The sequence below is a fragment of the Pleurodeles waltl genome, chromosome 7 (assembly GCF_031143425.1).
Source record: "Pleurodeles waltl isolate 20211129_DDA chromosome 7, aPleWal1.hap1.20221129, whole genome shotgun sequence".
In the NCBI taxonomy this organism is placed as follows: Eukaryota; Metazoa; Chordata; class Amphibia; order Caudata; family Salamandridae; genus Pleurodeles; species Pleurodeles waltl.
This window is the reverse complement of record NC_090446.1, coordinates 527661149-527682846: the sequence shown is the minus strand read 5'-3', so window position 1 is coordinate 527682846 and position 21698 is coordinate 527661149. Positions and strand designations below refer to the sequence as shown.

Here is a 21698-nt window from a genome sequence, read left to right as displayed (position 1 = left end):
TAAATGGCTGTGAAATAACGTGGACGTTATTTCACTCAGGCTGCAATGGCAGGCGTGTGTAAGAATTGTCAGAGCTCCCTATGGGTGGCAAAAGAAATGCTGCTGCCCATAGGGATCTCCTGGAACCCCAATACCCTGGGTACCTCAGTACCATATACTAGGGAATTATAAGGGTGTTCCAGTATGCCAATGTAAATTGGTGAAATTGGTCACTAGCCTGTTAGTGACAATTTGGAAAGAAATGAGAGAGCATAACCACTGAGTTTCTGGTTAGCAGAGCCTCAGTGAGACAGTTAGTCATCACACAGGTAACACATACAGGGGACACTTATGAGCACTGGGGCCGTGGCTGGCAGGGTCCCAGTGACACATACAACTAAAACAACATATATACAGTGAAATATGGGGGTAACATGCCAGGCAAGATGGTACTTTCCTACAGAGATTTCAAAATTCCCTTAGCTTCACAGTTAAATGAGAAAACCATAAAAGTTAAAGACCTTCCTTGTATCTCATGACTGAAGATGGAGATTAATACTGAGGTCATTAGTAGGAGTCCAAACTCTCCCTGACTTCAGGAAGGAGAATAGAATGAACCAAATAATTCAAGCCTAGAATGTAGTAGAAGTTCTGACTGCTGGAAGCAAAATTCAGAGACACATGTAATTGCAAGAGGGAGTTGAATGCGATAAAAACGAAGGCAGCAAAGGTGTAGGGATTCACCCTAAACTAAGATATAACCCCTTACAGTTAATTGAAACAGGAACTGGAATCACAGGAAAAGACTGTCCTTCATCTTGAATTAGGAATATTGAATACAATTCTTTGGACGGATTACCACAGTAGGAAGGGCAACCCATAAGACTTGTTCAAACCACTTTCCTGAAAATCAGGTAATTTTTTTGGTATAAGAAGAACTAGCCCAATGTTGACATTCATCTCCCAGCATTTAATTCCGTTGTCCTTCTGCCATGTTTTATGATGTGCAGCTTATGGAGCACCCTTCCGGATGACCAAGTGAAGGGAGGGAGAGGCCGGAGCACCCCAGACTGACTGGACTATGCCTGGCAGTGTATGAAGGACTCCTGAATGTATGCAGTCTGTTAAATTATTAGTACTGCTCTCAGTACAGATGTAACATTGGCAGACTTTCAGCAAAACGGAGTTGTAATTGCTGAATCATTAACCTAAGGGAGAAAGTTGTCAGAGAGGTAGAAAAGATTAATATCAAGGGCAAGGTGCTGAATTCTGCTGAGTATTACATAATTTGTCAGTAGGAATTGTGAAAAAAGGCCTCTTTTTGACATGGTTAGCCCCCACTTTTTGCCTGGTGTATGATGTAGCATGGAGATTGTTAGTGCCCAGGGCCCCTGCTAACCAGGTTCCCTGGGGGGCCAGAGCTCTTTCCCTAAACTGTTATGATGCACTGGCACAATTGGAGACACCTTTAGCTGCCACCATAAGCTCCTAGTAAATGGTACTTCGGTGCCCAGGGCAGGAGGTACTAAGGCTAGGCCATTGAGGGGAGCAGCACTGATTGTTTCACCCTATAGAGCCCTGCATCCAGGTGCACCCAGCACTGTACTATCAACTATCATACCAATGAAAAGTCTTCACAGGTTCAAAACGCAGCAGGAAGAATTATGTTTTACCTAAAAAATATCAACCTAGTAGCAGTTGAACTCAAAAGCGTGCACTGGCTCACAGTCATGGGCAGATTCAGATATGAGGCTTTAACTTGCTCATAAATGTACCAAAGGAGTGGCCCCCAAATAACTGCAAGATAAATGTGAACTATGCCCCAACGCAAATGATGGGTATCTCCTGATCATGCCCATTACCAGGTGCAGAAACTTGGGATGACAGACAATTCTATGTGGTGACTCCTTGCACATGGAACGAATTTCCCAGCCATGTATGCTAACCCAATCCCTAATGCATTTCAGGCCGAGACTCAAGACCTATCTTTCTAACCTTGTAGCCCATATATTCCCTCAACCATGTATCTAATATTATATACTCTCCCTTGCTGCCCATTATGCAGGCTTATAATTCTATTAGCTAAGATTCATGTTAATTGATATATATTCAATCATGGCTCTATGCACAGAACAATTTAGTTCTGCAGTGTGCACTTACAAACAAATTAATGATATTGATACATATTCAATCCTGGCTCTATGCACAGAACAATTTAGTTCTGCAGTGTGCACTTACAAACAAATTAATGATAGTGTAGGTAGTTCTTAATATTGTCTTTGGATCTGTTTGCGTCTCTTCTGAGTTTCCAGATTCCTAGATTGTGCATCCCTGCAGCTTCAGTGCATAGACTACATTCATGAGGGGTGACCACCCTCTTCATGTAGTATTTTAGTGTGGATGACAGTGTTCCAAATAACATTTGCTGGGAAAAACATAACTCAGCCCATGGGTCTACCCATAGATAAGGCCGGGTTTGATTTATTTCCAGTGCTTCAAACAGGGATCTTTGTTGTACCCCACTGTGTTTGTATTGGATGAGACTCAAACTGTGATGTACGTTGTATGTATATTGGCTGATGCTGTGCATTCCAATGACTCGAAAAAACACCATATAATGTATGATTAATTAAGATGTGCCTGTTGCTTGTTTGCAGCTCTTATTCTCCCAGGTGTGTGGGGTCTGGACACTTGGAAATGGGAGGTCAGCATTCAGAATAAGGGAGTCCATGAGTGCGGTGGGGTCCTCCATGCGAGTAGGTGGATCCTGTCCAGTGCGAGTTGCTTCAAGAGGTAAGAATCTTGCACCTGTCACTAAGGTCTGGCATGCCTCAGGCTAGTGCTCCATCTCAGTACTGTGGCTATAAAAAGCAATTGACTCCTCACAAGTGACTGATGCCCTTTGTAGCCCTGCTGGCTTTCAGCGGGTACCGGCCTAGGATTTCCTCAGCTATTACTTCCTGGTTGGTCACTAGCACACATAGCACCACCATTTTGGGGGTTGGCAGTCCAATCCTGCAGTCTTGTTGGGCTATGCCTATATCATGATGATAGGAGCATGGACGCGCAGCCAATTCTAGGCTACACTGCTTGTGTAAGAAATTGATTGAAGAAGCTGCTTTTTGAATACACTATTTGGGGAATCTTTTTTTTTTGTTTATTGTTTGTGTTTGGTTTTAGCATTTAGCGGTCCAGTCCTCCACAGCACACTGTTTGTGCAGAGGTTTTTTTTTTTTTTTTTAATTTATTACTTCCTGGTTGGTTATTGGCACTCACGGCCTTGCCATGTTGTGGGTTGGCAGTCTAGTCTTGCACTCTTGTTGGGCTACGCCTATATCAGGCTAATGGGAGCATGGAGGTGCAGCGGACATGCCTAGGTCAAGCCTGTCTGCACCCACCGGCACCCTGCCCTTTGTTTTCCTATATGGGACACAAGGGAACAACTGATGAAGTTTAAGGATGAGGGTAAAAATGCTCGTTTTACTATTTTGGATTTTAACAAAGATAGCCGTGGCATTTCAAGTAAGCATTGTTCTTTTGCATGCAAAACTGACCCAGTATTTTCATCTGCTATACTTAAAGACCCTTGTCTCAAAACCATATTGGGCATAGTTTCTGAATGTGGAGAGGAATTGATGCATTTATTATTCTCGCTACCTGGTCAAGCACTGTTATAAGTTTAGTGGCCTAGTGAACAACTACCCACCTGATATAGTGTTTTTAACAGAAACCCGGGCAGGCCAGACATGCATCCCAAAATTAGTGGTTGCAGTACCCAAGTGTCTTACCTCCTTTAGGGTAGACCGCAAGGACTAACGAGGAGGGGGGAATTGCGATTATTTAACATGACCACCTAAAAATTAGATGTGAGGAAGTATCTCAAATCGATTGCGAAGCCCTAATGTTTAATTGTTAAATTAGCTATAGGGAAGTGTTTAATGGTCTGCTTATTTATTGACCACAGGATTAAAAACTAAGTTTTTATTGACGCTAAACGAATATATTGAATTTTGCATGCAGTACCTCAATTTTTACAATTTAGGAATTTTAATTTTCATCTCGAAGAACAAAAGGATGCTGATACAGAGCAATTGATTGCTAATCTAAACACCTTTGATCTGCTTCAACTTGTGGAACAAGCCACACATACCCCCGGCCACACATTAGATGGCATTTTTCTAACCATAAGGGGTTAAAAATTAAAACTTGTTTACCTTTGATGTGGACTGATCATATAGCTATATTGCTTAAACAATTTTTTTTTTTAAAGAGCTAACCGAGGTAAGGGTGTACAGCATCATTTTAAAATTCAAGCCTGGAATAAGATTGATCTAACTAAATTTCTTGAGACCCTGGCTAATACTCAGCCTTTGGTATGTTCTGACCCGGACACTAAAGCTTTAAGCTATAAGGATTGGATTATGCAGCAGTGGCATTAACCATTTCCAAAATAAAATAAAAAAACACAAATTGTAGAAGTAGGCCCACTGCCCCTGGTTCTCAAAAAACTTGAGGCTTCTTAACCAAAAGTGTAGACACCAAGAAAGTATATGGAGGTATAAATATTGTGCGATAGAAAAAAATCTAAATATAAACAACTTTTATTGGAATATAAGCGGCTGATTGTCGGATAAAATAAAATCTGCTAATAACTCGGTAAAGGATTAATTTAATACAGTTAAACTTGGTTATCCTCGACACACCTAATATCTTTGTACTGGATTAGATGATGTGTAATTAGATAGCAAATTTTTTTCAAGAAAAGATCCAGGAAATACACTGTAAATTCACACCCAGCCAAAATGCTAATAATGTAAGGGATGTTCCAGATAACCTACAAGCTTCCTGGGGTACACTTTTAAAGTTTCCTTTGCTGATTGAAGAAAGGGTGAGTCAGTTTACCGATTCTACTAAGTCCGATTCTCTGTCAGACCCTGTTCTCCATCTATTTCATGCAGCGGTGTGGGGTCCCTCAGGGTTCTCCTTGAGCCGACCCTCATTAAATTTATGTGGCACCTTTGGCCAAACTGGTTAGATCGCTTGGCTTTTCTACTATATCATTTGCAGATGATGCACAGATTCGTAGCTTCAATCTCACGAGATACAACAGAGGTTGCAAATCATTTTAGATCTTGTATGCCTGCAGTTGTGAGTTGGATGAGCAACAACATTCGGAAATTAAATTCAGAAAAAACTGAGGTCTTACTGTTTGGAAAAAATACAACTTTCTGGGATTACAATTGGTGGCCTAAGGACCTTGGCCTCTTGCCTTCTTAAATTGCGCAGTTAGGGATTATTTTCGACAGTAAGCTCACATTCACGGAGCAGATAAATCAAACTGCTTCTGCATGTTTTTATCTCCTGAGAACTTTGAAAAAGAGATTGCAATTTATTCCTTTCGACTTACAAAAAACAGTAACCACTACCGTAGTGATTTCTAAGATTGATTACTGTAATGCTCTTTATTTAGGAATACTAAAACGCAATCTAAGTAAATTGCAGGTGCTACAAAATGCTGCTGCACTCTTGTTGATGAAAATCCCTCACCAGTTTCTCAAGCTGTCAAGCAGCTCCATTGGCTTCTGGTGGCAAAAAGAGTGACTTTCAAAGCGCTCTGTCTGTCCTACAAATCGCTTCATGATATGGGCCCTAATTTGTTGATGAAGATCTTCTGTTCATGCCGTGGAGAACTCTCCAGTCCTGCTATATTAAATATTTGGCTGGACGTAGAGTAAAGCGAGCTTCTTAGGGAGGGAGAAGTTTTTCAGTGGTCACAATTAAATTATGGAACACTCTTCCGTTGCATATTAAAGCATCCTCCACAATCCTGAAGCTCAGGAAACAACTTAAAACATGGCTTTTTGCACAAAATCTGTCTTTTTAAAATCGACTTCTTTGGTTAATTTTTCTGTTTCTTTGTTACGAAGGTCAGTGCCAAGATGCCTTAGGGCATTTGAGAGCTTTGTAAACACACACACTCATTCATTCATTCATTCATAATTATCACCTCACAGCCCAGTCCTACCTTTTGACTTTCTAAGAAACACTTACCTGATATGTTACAAGTTTTGTCCAGATTACTCTGGTGGCCATTTCACACCATGTGATCATGAACATTGTGTCTAGTCTTCGACTTTAGTCCGACAACCTAGTGAATTCTCGTGCTGTACTGTTGGTCTAATTCTTCATGATTTGTAGGTGAAAGACCAAGACCCAAAGCAGTGTCCGTTTTCATGACGACATGGAGTGAGGTGCCCAGCCTATATACTCCTTACAAAAAAGCATAATACAGACATTTTACGCCCAAGAGGGATAGCTACCCATGTTCTTTCAGGAAATGACTGTGGATCTATGTCACCATTCAGTAGGGTCCATCTGACTGGCATTAATCAAGCAAAAAAGACCTGGAACGGCCTTATGTATTTAAGTGCCACAAGCAGGACTTTCAGTAATGCCCTGGAGTTTGTCAAACAATTTAAGTGCAGTGTTCAAAGTGCCCCACACTCCTCTCTATGCAGGGAAAGGAACAGCATATGAAGACAAGCTGCACTGCTTCCTCAGCTCACAAACAGTTCAATAGGCCGGTTTTCCCTTTAGAAAACAAAGATTCTCTGGTCCCTATCCCTTGTGTACAGGGCAGAGGGCTCAAGCAGGAAGTACACACTAAGGGCCATATTTACAAGCTCCTAGCGCTACCGGAGCATCACTTTTCGGGATGTTCCTGTGGCACTATGCACTCCACCGTATTTACAAGGCAGCGTTAAGCCACTTTTTGTGGCTTAACGTCAACTGTAAATACGGCCCCTTCACACGCAACATTTTGCCTGGAAGGGGTGTGTGTGCAATGGGTGTTGCTGTGGGCATTCCACAGCAACATCCATTGCCTTTTGACGCTGCCCCAGATTCATGAGATTTTGTAAATCTGAGACAGCGACAAAAACTAATGTCCATCCCAGGGGTAGCGTTAGCATGGTGCAACGAGGTGAAATGTTTTAATTTCTCCTCGTTTTCTGGTCTTTCTATGAATGCCGCATTCTGGCATTGAAGATTGTTTTTATTCAGGAAGGTGTCCCTTCCTGCACAAAAACAATCTCCCTCGCAACGCAATCATCCTTGCACCATGGCGCAAGGGTGGCTGTGTTGGTGCTTTGCAGCAAATTTAGCACCGGCGTAGGGGGAAACACAGGGATGCGCTGTTTTCTTGTTCATATAGCGCATCCCTGTGTTTCCAAAGTGGCGCAGCGTGATGCTGCCAATTTTGGCCTTAAATTTCCTTGATTAGGTGAAGCCCACATGTGGTTTAAGTGTGTTCTATAAGATATACAAGACAAAAAAGGAAAACAAAAACAAAATCCTCTGATAACTTTTACTGCTATCATCTCCTTCGTTGTATTCCAATATTTACAATGTATCTTTATAATGCCTAGTTTCCCTTTTCCCTTTGGTCTGTAGATTTAGATCATATTTTTTAATTAATTCTCTACTGAGCTCGCTTAAGCAGCACGTAACCCTACACCATGCTCTGTGAACCACAACCCCCTTCTTGAAATATCCGTGCTCTGTTATTTTTCTCTTTCTGTCCTCAAGAGGTTCAGAGATGAAAAAAAAACAGTAAAATCAACTCTGAATAAAAATATTTATGTTATTTTATATTCAAATAAGAAATGTAGGATTTAAACTTCAGCTTTAAGAGCTTCCAGATATGGCCCACATATATTTTGTGCTGTCATCTAGGAGTATTTGCCTGGCTGCAAAGAAAAGTGAGTATGGTTGTAAAGCATGTTACATAAATGTTTTTCTTAATGTCCACGATCCTCCTTTTGATGACTTTTTAGGGCTTGAGTGTTTTTAGGCCCTCAAGTTTCATTATACCACAGCACCACTAGTCAGGTCAGAATCTGGGGCAAGGGCTTATCACTCTCATCTTGCCACACAAGGGTATCGTCTCCCACTTTATCACCGTGTCTACGAAGTCTCACATTAATCTCTTCTGCTAATAACCATTCAGCCATGTCCCTGTGGTCTATCTCTGGGGCGTGCTGTCCCCTCCAAGTGATGGCCATCTTGCACATAGCAAGAACCAGTGCCACCTTCAAAAATGCATATGCCACCTTGAGTCCTTTAGGCCTCCTCATATCCCTCAATAAACAACACTATGGAGTTACTGTTACCTGTAATGATGTAACTTCTGTGAGTTCACCCACCAGTTGGATATAAAAGTCCTCCACTGCTCAGTAGGCCCAGGCCAAATGAAGGAAGTCAGCTGTAGGAGGCCGGCCTGGCTTGTAGTGGGTACCAAGGGGTACTTACACTCTGTACAAGGTCCAGTTATCCCGTATTAGTGTAGAAGAGGTGTTTCTAGCAGCTTAGGCTGATAGAAGGTAGCTATAGCAGAGCAGCTTAGGCTGAACTAGGAGACATGCAAAGCTCCTACTATACCACTGGTGTCATATGCACAATATCATAAGAAAACACAATACACAGATATACTAAAAATAAAGCTACTTTATTTTTATGACAATATGCCAAAAGTATCTCAGTGAGTACCCTCAGTATGAGGATGCCAAATATACACAAGATATATGTACACAATACCAAAAATATGCAGTAATAGCAAAAGGAAGTAATGCAAGCAGTGTAAAATTACAGTAGATTGCAATAGGAGCACATAGGTATAGGGGCAACAAAAACCATATACTCCAAAAGTGGAATGCGAACCACGAATGGACCCCAAGCCTATTTGAGCTTGTAGAGGGTCGCTGGGACTGTAAGAAAACAGTGAGGGTTAGAAAAATAGCCCACCCCAAGACCCTGAAAAGTAGGTGTAAAGTGCACCTATAACCCCCAGAGAGCACAGAAGTCGTGATAGGGGGTTTCTGCAAGGAAGACAACACCAGCAAATCAACAACAGTGGATTTCCGGACCTGAGTACCTGTGAAACAAGGGGACCAAGTCCAAGAGTCGCGACAATGTCGAGAGTGGGCAGATGCCCAGGAAATGCCAGCTGAGGGTGCAAAGAAGCTGCCACTGGCTGGAAGAAGCTTTGGTTTCTGCAAGAACGAAGAGGACTAGGAACTTCCCCTTTGGAGGATGAATGTCCCACGTCGTGAAGAAGCTTGCAGAGGTGCTCCCATGCAGAAAGACCGCAACAAGCCTTGTTAGGGTTTTTGGGTGCTGCTGTGGCCCAGGAGGGACCAGGATGTCGCCACTTGGATGAGGAGACAGAGGGGGCGCCCAGCAAGTCAGGGAGCCCTCACAGAAGCAGGCAGCACCCGCAGAAGTACCGGAACAGGCACTTAGAAGAGGAGTGAACCGGAGTCCACCGGAAGTCAGAAAAGGGAGTCCCACGACGCCGGAGGACAATTCAGAAGGTTGTGCACTGCAGGTTAGAGTGTCGGGGACCCAGGCTTAGCTGTGCACGAAGGAAATCCTGGAAGAGTGCACAGGAGCTGGAGCAGCTGCAAATCATGCGGTACCCAGCAATGCAGTCTAGCGTGGGGAGGCAAGGACTTACCTCCACCAAACTTGGACTGAAGAGTCACTGGACTGTGGGAGTCACTTGGACAGAGTTGCTGAGTTCCAGGGACCACGCTCGTCGTGCTGAGAGGGGACCCAGAGGACCGGTGATGCAGTCTTTTGTTGCCTGCGGTTGCAGGGGGAAGATTCCGTCGACCCACGGGAGATTTCTTCAGAGCTCCTGGTGCAAGAAGGAGGCAGGCTACCCCCAAAGCATGCACCACCTGGAAATAGTCAAGAAAGCCGGCAGGATGAAGCGATACAAGGTTGCTAGTAGTCGTCTGGCTATTTTGTTGCAGTTTTGCAGGCGTCCTGAGCAGTCAGCGGTCGATCCTTTGGCAGAAGGTGAAGAGGGAGATGCAGAGGAACTCTGATGAGCTCTTGCATTCGGTATCTGAAGAATTCCCCAAAGCTGAGACCCTAAATAGCCAAAAAAGGAGGTTTGGCTACCTAGGAAGGAGGATAGGCTAGTAACACAGGTAAGAGCCTATCAGAAGGAGTCTCTGACATCACCTGCTGGCCCTGGCCACTCAGAGCAGTCCAGTGTGCCAGCACACCTCTGAATCCAAGATGGCAGAGGTCTGGGGCATGCTGGAGGAGCTCTGGGCACCTCCCCTGGGAGGTGCAGGTCAGGGGAGTGGTCACTTCCCTTTGCTTTGTTCAGTTTCGCGCCAGAGCAGGGCTGGGGGATCCCTGAACCGGTGTAGACTGGCTTATGCAGAGATGGGCACCATCTGTGCCCATCAAAGCATTTCCAGATGCTGGGGGAGGCTACTCCTCCCCAGCCCTGACACCTTTTTCCAAAGAGAGAGGGTCTAACACCCTCTCTCTGAGGAAGTCCTTTGTTCTGCCTTCCTGGGCCAGGCCTGGCTGGACCCCAGGAGGGCAGAAACCTGTCTGAAGGGTTGGCAGCAGCAGCAGCTGCAGTGAAACCCCGAGAAAGGTAGTTTGGCAGTACCCGGGTCTGAGCTAGAGACTCGGGGGATCATGGAATTGCCTCCCCAATGCCAGAATGGCATTGGGGTGACAATTCCATGATCTTAGACATGTTACATGGCCATGTTCGGAGTTACCATTGTGACGCTATACATAGGTAGTGACCTATGTATAGTGCACACGTGTAATGGTGTCCCCGCACTCACAAAGTATGGGGAATTTGCCCTGAACTATGTGGGGGCACCTTAGCTAGTGCCAGGGTGCCCACACACTAAGTAACATTGCACCCAACCTGCACCAGGTGAAGGTTAGCCATATAGGTGACTTATAAGTTACTTAAGTGGAGGGGTAAATGGCTGTGAAATAACGTGGACGTTATTTCACTCAGGCTGCAGTGGCAGGCCTGTGTAAGAACTGTCAGAGCTCCCTATGGGTGGCAAAAGAAATGCTGCAGCCCATAGGGATCTCCTGGAACCCCAATACCCTGGGTACCTCAGTACCATATACTAGGGAATTATAAGGGTGTTCCAGTATGCCAATGTGAATTGGTGAAATTGGTCACTAGCCTGTTAGTGACAATTTGGAAAGCAGAGAGAGCATAACCACTGAGGTTCTGGTTAGCAGAGCCTCAGTGAGACAGTTAGTCATCACACATGGAACACATACAGGGCACACTTAAGAGCACTGGGGCCCTGGCTGGCAGGGTCTCAGTGACACATACACTAAAACAACATATATACAGTGAATTATGGGGGTAACATGCCAGGCAAGATGGTACATTCCTACATCAGCTCCCTGAGTTCTGCTATGAGAGCAGCTGTCAGAGCGAGCCTGTGATATCCGCTGATGAGTCATAGGGGTCACTTAAGTGCTTAAAGCAGGCGTTGGCAGGCATTGATGGTTAGTGGCTCCTTAGGAATCGTAGAATTGATTTTTAGCATGCTAAGTAGTGTTTTAAGTGGGTAAGGTTGTGTCTTCACTAAGCCCTCAATTCTGTCCTTGACAATGCTGTCTCAGCAAAAGAAATCCAAAAAGAAATCTGAGTGACAGGCTTGGACGTTGTGCCTGACTAAAGTAATTGTGAAGGAGGGCTGAGGAAGGAAGGAGTAGGACCAGTAGGAGGAGGATGATGACAAGTAGGAGAGTAAGGGGCAGGAAGTGGAACACAGGAGAGCTAGGGCAAGCAGAGCCACGAGGACCAAGACAAGAAGGACCAAAACAAGGTGAACCCGGCCCAGGGAGACCTAAACTACAAAGAACAGGGTTATCAATGCTAGAGGGTACCACAAACACAAAAAGAAACGGAATACTGTTAGGGATACTGGGAAGAGTGTGAGAAGGATCAAGAGGCCCAGGAGGATCTTTAGTAGGGGGACCTGGACTCAGTGGGTAGAAAGGCATAAGGCCCTGGACCATAACGATAAGGAGGCATAGGAGGGCCTGATCACACGACCAGAACCAGAAATACGAGGATGACCAGGGCCAGGAGATTCAGATCCAGGCAGACAGATCAAAAAGGACCAATACTAGGAGACCGATGGAAAAATAACTTAAAATAGGAGGGGCAAGACCAAAGAGATCAGATCAAGTAGGATGAAGGGGCAAGGAGCGAATAGACCAGGATATTGAAGACCACAACCAAAAAGGACCAGGGCTGCCAGGACCAGGACACACTAGATTAGAATGACCAGGAGGGACATAACGGACCAGGAAATCCAGACCCAGTGAGACCAGGAACAGAAGCTACAAGAGGAACAGACTCAGGGGGGGTCCTAAAACAGGGAGACTAAATGAACCAGGGTGACCAGAAACATGGGACCTAGGAAGGCCACTGCCAGAGGAATAAGGAAGACCTGATCCAGGAGGACCATTACTAGGAGGACCATGATATAGGGGACCAAGGTCAGATAGACAAGAGGAAGGTGGAAGAGGCAAACCAAGAGACTAAGGGGGTCGTTCTGACCCCCGCGGGCGGCGGAAGCCGCCCGCCTGGCAGGAACCGCCAGAAGACCGTACCGCGATCAAAAGACCGCGGCGGTCATTTTGACTTTCCCGCTGGGCTGGCGGGCGACCGCCAAAAGGCCGCCCGCCCAGCGGGAAAGCCCCAGCAACGATGAAGCCGGCTCCGAATGGCATGGGCACTGCAGGGGCCCCCAGGGGCCCCATGACACCCATTCCCGCCATCCTGTTTCTGGCGGTGAAAACCGCCAGAAACAGGATGGCGGGAAGGGGGTCGGAATCCCCATGGCGGCGCTGCTTGCAGCGCCGCCATGGAGGATTCCCTGGGGCAGGGGAAAACCGGCGGGAAACCGCTGACCGCGGCTTTACCGCCGCGGTCAGAATGGCCCCAGCCTGTTGGCGGTGCTTCCGCGGTCGTTGGCCCTGGCGGTCCATGACCGCCAGGGTCAGAATGACCCCCTAAGAGGACTAGTAGGACTAAGATTGGACAGGAGGATCAGGGGACTAGGAGGGCAAGGGAAAGCAAGGCCAGTGGGACCAGCAGTAGAAGACCTGATATATGAGGTATATATAAAGGAGAACCAGATCCAAGACCAGAAGTACATGGACTAGAAGAACCTGGAGCTGAAGGAGTAGGAACATGCAAACCAGGGGACTAAATAAATAAACAAGGGGACCATGACCAGAAGGACTGGTAGATGAGAATTAGGGTTAGGGGGATGAAAAGTTCCAGGAATGGAAACCTGTGAAACACAAGACCCAGGATCCAAAAAACTAGGTCCAGGAGTATATAGAAATAACAACCAGACAGTCCAGGAAGTACAGTTCCACCGCCAGAGGTCATGGAACATCAGAACTAGTAAAGGCTAGGATGACATATGGTCGGCCAGGACAAGTTATTGCAGAACTATGAGAACAAGGAGCAGGAGAACTAAGGCCAGAAGTGCAAGAATCCTGTACACATGGCTGTACTTTCTTTCTTCTTTTATTGAGCACAAGATTAACACATCCAACCCTGGCAGAACTCAGGAGCGAATGGCTCCACATAACCATGTCATAACATTCCATCACAGTTGCTAGGCAATACATAGAACTAAACAAACACAACTATAATACAACAAGGAGGATCAAGATCAGATTGACAAGGGCTACAAAGATCACAAAGTCGAGCACAATGTCCAGTAGTAACAGGATACCAGGATAAGCAGGGCAGGGACTAGGAAGACGAGGGGGACCAGCACCAAGAGTACTCAGAAGAGGACCAGAAAGTAATACAGATTGGCAAAGACCAGGGGAACCAAGAAGGGCCAGGAGGGCTAACAGGCAAGGCTTATCATAACAAAAATAGCTAGGAGTGCGAGACAGGCGGGACCAGTGAGACCAGGAAAACAGGTAACCAGAGCCAAAAGTCATAGTTCTAAGAAGACCAGGAAACAAAGGATTAGGATCAGGAAAAGAGAATCAAAGTGAGGAGGAAAAGAAGGATCTGGACCAGGGACATCAGGACCTGTATTACCACACATTGAAAGGTCCAGGCCACAGGGCTAGAAACAAGACTGTGAGGAAGATGAGGAATAGGATGGGCAGCTCCAGGATGACCAGAGCAAGGAAGGCCATCATCAGTTTGTGTAGAGGATAAGGAGCAAGAGGATCAGTACTAGACTTTGATAGACTAAGAAGTTTAGAAACATGAGGATTATGGCCAATAGGACGAGGGGACCAGAATAAGCAAGAACAATGAGGAGCCAGTTACCTAGTATACTAGGAAGAACCGAGCCAGGAGGACCAGGCAAGAGTAAGACGATTAGAAGGATCAGCATCAAGAGGACCAGGAACAGACCTAGGAATGCCAGGGGAGCCTTGACTATAGGGAAGGGCACAGAGCACCACATGGAGAAGAAAGGCCAGGGCCTGGGGAAGCAGGAAAGGGTGAGGAAGATCAGGAGGGCCAGAACAGCCAGAGCCAGGAAGACTAAGGGGACAGGACAAGGGTGTCCTGGATGACCAGAACCAAAAGCGTGAGCCTCAGAAGACCCAAAGAGAACCAGGACCAAAAGAGCCCAGATTAGTGGGTGCAGTGCCAGAAGGATTATGAAGACAGCGTAGTCCCAGAGGACCAGGATGATCCAAACCATGAGGGCAAGGGCTAAGAAGGCAAACCCTAAGAGGAACAGAGCATAAGAGGTTAGGTTGACCAGGGGGGGCAAGCAGGACCAGGAACTGATGGACTAGGAATCGGATGAGCAGGGTGAGAAGGATTAGAATGACCAAATCAAGGGGGGACGAGGGGCAAGAGGATCAGGAAGGGACAGTAAGAACCAGCAAAAGGGAAACTGGAATGACCAGGATGTTTAGGAGCACCATAACAAAAAAGACTAGGCATACAAATACCCAAACAAGGTGGACCAGAAACAGAAGGATCAAGTCTAGTTGGCACAAACCCAGGAAGTGAGCACAGACTGTGGAGACCAGAAATAGGAAAATCAGAGCTAGGCATACCAGACTGAGAGTGAGAACAATACCTGGGGAATCAGGAGGAGAAGGTTCAAGCAGCTAGAGCCAGTAGAACAAAAGTTAAGAGGACCAGGGAAAGGAGAACCAGTGGGATTAAAACCAAGGGGAAAAGAAAGGTCAAATCACAAAGGCTCAGGAGTATCAGGACCTGGCATATCAAGACAAGGAGGACCAGAACAAGGAGGAAAAGGAGAATCGAGACAAGGATGGCCACAAATATAGGAGCTAGGATGACCAGGGCAGATGGCTAAGAACGGTATGACCTGAAGAAGGAGGATTAGGATTAAGTGGATATTTAACTGCAGAATTGGGATGACAAGGAGCAGGAGGAGCAGGAGGAGCAGGAGGAGCAGTGCCAAGAGTATCACAACAAGTTGGAGGAGGATCTGGAAAACTAGTTAGGGAAGGAGCATGTGGACTACTGCCATTAAGACCAGGGACCACATGAGGGACAATTAGGTGGGTTACAAGGATTAGAATAAGCAGGAGCAGGAACATTGCTAGGATGACCAGAAGGGTCACTACCAAGGTGACCAGTGTAGGAAGCTGGCTTAGTATATGGTGTACACCTATAGGTGAGGCACACTGTATTGAGTCCAGGCAACCCTTAGTGATAGTGTAGACAGTTCTAGATAACCAGAGCTCTCATAGGAGTAGCTGTGGAGAGCAGCCAAGGCTTATCCAGGAGGGTGTAAATCAGTTGCAAATACCACACAGGCCAGTCAGTGATGTACACACAGGTAAGAATCACACCAGTGTTAGAAAATGTTGTTATAATTGTTGTAACACACACTCTAGAACTAACTTTGGTATATCTCCTAACTGGAGATATGGACATACAAAAATATACTTCGGTACAGGTAAGTAAAGGTATGAAATAACACGGGTCCCCATGGGGGCCAAACCATATTCTGAAAAAATGGAATGCGAAAACCACTCCCAACGCACACTACCACCCAAGGACCCTTAGGATTGGGGAAGTACTAAAACCCGAAAGGTGAGTAGGTAGGATTCCCCAGGGACCTGTGTGCAGAGTAGTAATCTCGGGTCTGTGTCCATAGGCTAACATAGAGAACTCACAGTTTGAGTTTTCGGGTTTTAGGACCCTTCCCAGAGGGCCCTGAGGAAACTCGTTGGGACGAGGTAGGACGGATAGTGCCCCCACCAGTGGATACCAAGAACAGTGGAGTACCTACATCAGAGAGCCCAGGTGCATAGGGGTGAAATGGTGTCTGAATCTCCTGTTGAAATCAATGGGTACGTCGGTTGTCCAGCTGCTCTCGAAACCCATGGACCAGGTCAGTGGAGACCAGGCATAGATTCCTGAAGAAGAGGATGTAAGGAAAGAGGGGACAGAGTCCAGACCACCTGGAGGTACCCCGGCAGTGCAGGAGGGAAATGCCCAACCTTCTAGGAGATGCTTTCCTGTAGGACGGTGAACGAAGAAGTCCAGGCGATACAGGAGGACCCCAGGAGTTATCCACAAGTTGTCCCGCGCCGGTTGTCAAATCGCAGAGGGGTCAGTGATCAGTGAGACCACCAACAAGCCTTGGCAAAGGCAGGGAAATGTTGCATGGAGTTTACAGGATTTGGGGGGGGAGGGTGCAAGGTCTAGGTGACCCAACCTTGGCAGGCAGGTCTGGGCCAGTCCTCAGGATTCAGGAGAGTCAGCAGAAATAGATGGAGCCCCCAGCAGGGCCCTCTGGTAGCAGGCACAGGGAGTCACAAGGAGGTCTCAGCAGCACAACAAAGAGGGATGCCTATATCCCAGGAGTTGCAGAGAGGACATCATTCTTGGAGCTGGAGAGTGCTGAGGAAGCAGGCTTCTTGGAGCTAGGAGGTAGGATGAGGAGGCAAGCAGATGCGGTGCACAGGGATTCCAGCCAAGCAACTCCAGCGAGGGACCACAGACTTCCCAGTTGCAAGGAAGATAGGTCAGGCATCTGGGGAGCCACATAATCACCACCTGTGTTGTGGAGCCTTGAGATGTCTGTGGAACAGCAGGAGCCACAAGCCAGTCGTTGTAGTTGAGGTGCCTGCAGATACAGGAGTGACTCCTTTACTTCAAGGGAGATTCCTTCTTGCTTTCCTAAGTGCAGGTAGCGTCCCAGTGGCTCTGGAGGATGCACGGTCATGGGGTCGCAGAGGTCTTTGCAGAACTTGGAATCAAAGTTGCAGTAGGAGCCCTCCTGCTGGTTATAGTCTTGCTCTTGCACCTAAGGAAGAGCAGCAGCGGTTCCAGTGTCCAGGATGCATAGGTGTCTTGCAGAGAAGACTTGCGGACAGTTCCTGAAGTCTTGCAGACGAATCTGGGGTGCCACCCTCAGGGGAGCCCTTAAGTAACCCAGGAAGGGGGTTGGACACTTTCTGCGGTGACCCCCCCTATCAGAGAGGCTCAGGGATGTCACCCAGCTGGACTGACCAGTCCGATGCTCTCAGGAGCCTTTGCTCATATTATTTCTAAGATGGCAGAATCAAATGGCCACCTGGCAGAGCTCTGTGCAACTCCCTAGGCAAGGAGCTGGGCTGGGGGTGGTGCAAAACAGCTTATACAAGAAGGGCACCAAATGTGCCCTTCAAAGCAGTATGGTGGTGCTCAGAGGCACCCCTACCCCAGCCCAGAAAAACCTATTTCTAGAGAAGAGGTGGTCACACCTCTATCTTACAGGAAACCTTTTATTCTGCCTTTTTCTGTCTGAGCTAGGCTCAGCTGCAGGAGGGCAGAACAGTGTCTGGGGTCAGCAGCAGTGCGGGCTGGCATGCAGACCCTGCAAGGCTGTACAGGCAGTCTTTGGTGTATCCCCTAGGGAACCCCCAGAGTACATGGTATCATGCAACTAGCACTGGAATCGGTGTTGTTGCATGATTCCAACATGTTTTATACCAAATACGCCTATGCTCAGTTAAGCCATTATGTAGGTGGACAGCTCATGTTGACCAGTGTCCACTACATACCTTGAGATGGCTTTCCCGCACTTACAGTGTCCAGGGAATGGAGTCTGGGGTTTGTAGGGGCACCGCTGCGCATGCAGAGGTGCCCTCATACTTAGATCCACGCACCCTGCCCTTCGGCTGAAGGGCCTACCTTAGGGGTGACTTACAGGGTCAGAGTGCAGTGACCATGATATAAGGCAATCTGGAGTGAAAGGTGCATGCACCATTTCACAAAGACTGTAATGGCAGGCCTGTAGTCACAGTTTGCATGGGCCCCCAGGGGTGGAACAATACATGCTGCAACCCATGGGGAAACCCTGGTGTACCAATGCCCTGGGTATCTAAGTAACATATGCTTGGGGCTTACATGGGTGTACCAGTATGTCAATTGTGGGGTGCAAATGTTAACATACAACTAAATTTAGGGGTGAGAGCACTGACACTGCGGTCCTGGTTAGCAGGATCCTAGTGTATTCTAGTCTAAACACACTGACACCAGGCAAAAGTGGGACAACTATGCCAGAAAGATGCTACTTTCCTACATAACCCCCTCTCAAACAAAAAAGGATAAAACTAGTCTTCCGCGGGTGAGACTTCATTTTCTAAGTGGAAATATCTGGAAAATCCATATGCATTGAAATGGTTACTCCAATGTCTATGTTCCACTGAACCGTGACAGAGATTGCAGTCCAACACCCGTAGGGAAATGGACCAACTTAAAGGTTTTGGATTTTCACCCTTCATCTGTTTAAGCCATAAGGGTTTGTGATGTGTCTGAGCAATGAAGCAAGAGCCAAGCAGGTATGGCCTCTGCTTCTCCAGGGCGCAGACCACAGCAACAGCCTCCCTCTCTATAGCTGACCAATGTTTTACTCTGGGGGTCAACCTTCTTCTGATGAAACCTACTGGTTGATCCTGGCCCTCTTCATTAAGTTGGGATAGTACTGCACTATTCCTATTTCTGAAGCATCTGTCTGAACAATAAATAATGTAGGTTAGTCAGGGCTTTTAAGAATTGGAGCTGAACACATGATCTTCTTAAGGGCATCAGCGGCCTCTTGACAGCTAACCGTCCAGTTTACCTTTTTAGGCATTTTCTTAAAGGTGAGATCATGGGGGGGGTACAATGGACCCATGCCCCTTTACAAATCTCCTATAATATCCAGTCCGGCCCAGAAAAGCTCTGACCTGAGTCTGAGTAGTGGGAGCACCCCAATCCACAATGGTTTGGATTTTGCTCTGTAAAGGTTGAACTTAGCCTCCACCTACAAGGTAGCTCAAGTAAACAACATTTCTCTGCCCCATTTGGCATTTATTTGCCTTGATAGTGAGGCCTGCCTTTTTCAAGGCCTGAAGTACACTTCTGAGGTGGACCAGGTAATGCTGCCAGGTGGAACTAAAGACAGAAATATCATCTAGATATGCTGCACTAAAGTCTTCCAGGCCTGCCAGAACTCGATTCACCAACCACTGAAATGTGGCAGGTGCATTTTGCAAACCAAAGGCCATCATAGTAAACTGCAAGCTCCCACCAGGAGTTGAAAATCCTGTTATTGATTTGGCAGCATCTGTTAACCTGATCTGCCAATAGCCTGCAGTCAGGTCAAAAGTGCTGAGATACTTGTCTGCAGCCAGAGTATCAACGAGTTCATCAGTCCTGGGGATAGGGTGGGCATCAGTCTTAGTGACTGCATTGAGACCTCTGTAGTCTACACAGAACCTCATCTCTTTCTTACCACCCTGGGAGTGAGGTTTGGGTACAAGGACTACAGGACTAGCCGAAGGACTGTCTGAAGGCTCAATAACCCTCAACTCTAGCATCTTCTGGACCACTGCCCTGATGCAATATCTGACATGGTCAGGCTGCCTGTTGATTTTGCTCTTGACAGGCATCTGTCCACATCATGGGCACACCAGATGGTCTGACTAGGTGTCATGGAAAAGAGTTCAGAGAACTGATTAAGCACCTGTCTGCAGTCAGCTTGTTGTTGGTCAGTGAGGCTGTCAGCAAAGACTACTCCATCCACTGAGCCATCAACAGGGTTGTGGGAGAGGAGATTAGGGAGAGGGTCACTCTCTTCTTCCTGCCCCGCATCATTGGCCATGAGCAAGCTCATGTCAACCCTGTGAAAGTAAGGTTTCAGGTGATTCACATGAAGCACCCTGTGAGGGCTTCTTGGAGTGCCCAGGTCCACCATTCAGGTGACCTCACCCTTCTTTTCAACAATTGAGTGGGGATAACTCCACTTGTTTTGGAGTGATCTTGGGGCCACACGCTCCAAAACCCATACTTTCTGTCCTGGCTGGTAAACAGTCAGTACAGCCTTATGGTCATGCCATAACCTCTGCAGTTCTTGCCTGGCCTCAAGGTTTCTCATGGCCTTCTTCATGTACTCAGCTATACATGACCGTAGGCCTAGTACATAATCCACAATTTCTTGCTAGGGGGGTTTGAGAGGTTGCTGGATTTCCAATCAGAAGCTCAAATGGACTGTAAGACCACTCCCCTCTGTGGAACTGCTCTGTAGGCAAATAGAAGGCAAGGTAGTAGGATATCCCATTTCCTCCTGAGTTTTTCAGAGAGTCCAATGATCATACCTTTGAGGGTTTTGTTGAATCTTTGAACTAATCCATTTCCTTGTGGATGGTAGGGGGGGGGGGTGAATTTGTAAGTCACACCACACTACTTCCACATTGTTGTTAGGTTCCCAGACGTGAAGTTTGCATCTCTGTCTGACACCACCTCCTTAGGGAAACCCATTCTGGAACAAGATCCCCAAGAGGCTTTTGGCCACTGCAGGTGCTATAGTGGTCCTAAGGGGAATTAGCTTCTAGTTACCTGGTGGCATGGTCCACCACCACCAGAATAAATCTGTTCCAGGAGGCTGTAGGAGGGTCAAGGAGACGGACAATGTAAATCCCTAACCTTTCAAGGGGAGCCCCAACCACTGGTATTGGAATTAACAGGGCCTTTGTAGTGCCACCTGACTTGCCACTGGCTTGGAAGGTGACTCAGGAACAACAAAACTCCTTGGTGTCTTCAGACATGTGGGGCCAGTGAAAGTGTTGACCAAGTCTGTCCCAAGTCTTGCTTTGTCCAAGATGTCCTGATAGGGAAATGTCATGTGCCAGAGTTATTAAGAACTCACTAAACTTTTGAGGAATGACCAACCTTCGGGTAGTACCAGGCTTGGGGTCTCTAGCCTCAAAATGAAGGAGATCATTTTCCCAGTAAATCCAGAGAGGTCCACTGACATCACCTGCTGCTTCTGCAGCAGCTTGCTGCCTGAGGTCTTCAAGAGAGGGGCAAGATTTCTGCTACATACTCAATTCCTCCATGGAAGGGTCCCCTCTGCCCCGGAAGCTCTGCAGTGTCTCACTCCCTGAGAAGACTGATCCACACATGAGGTTTAGGTAGAGGATACCTTTTTACCCTTCATACCTCTCTTCTTGGGAGCTGCCTGGGCTATTGTTCCAGGCTTGAATGCTCCTTGTTCTCCCTGTTTCTTGACCTGTGCTTTAGTTGCCACAAACACACCCCAGGAATGCCCGGCATGGCCCTGTAACTCCACTTCAGCCCATGTTGAATTCCCCAAATTATTACCCATACTACAGGAATGGATGATGGCTCTACAACTTTCTTAGGGCCAGTAACCCTCACACCCCCAGCTGAAATGAACCACTGCCATGGGGTGGCACTTAGTGATGTTATCTGCATTGGTTACTTGGTAAGTGTGACCAAGTAGGACTTGCTCAGGTGACACCAGTTGTTCAGTCACCAGGGTGACACTTGCACCTGTGTCCCTGTAAGCCTCTGCCTCAATACCATTAATGAGGGGATGCTGGCTGTACTTCCTCAT

The 21698-nt window shown here is 46.9% G+C and overlaps 1 protein-coding gene across 1 annotated transcript in view; it reads left to right on the top strand.

Annotated features, from left to right (window-relative positions):
• Nucleotides 1–21698, top strand: part of LOC138304289 (serine protease 27-like) — a 244094-nt gene that overhangs the window by 54961 nt on the left and 167435 nt on the right. Inside the window, exon 2 of the mRNA XM_069244232.1 lies at nt 2637–2772. Within this exon, the coding sequence (XP_069100333.1) occupies nt 2637–2772 (136 nt within the window). The remainder of the gene's footprint in view (nt 1–2636; nt 2773–21698) is intronic.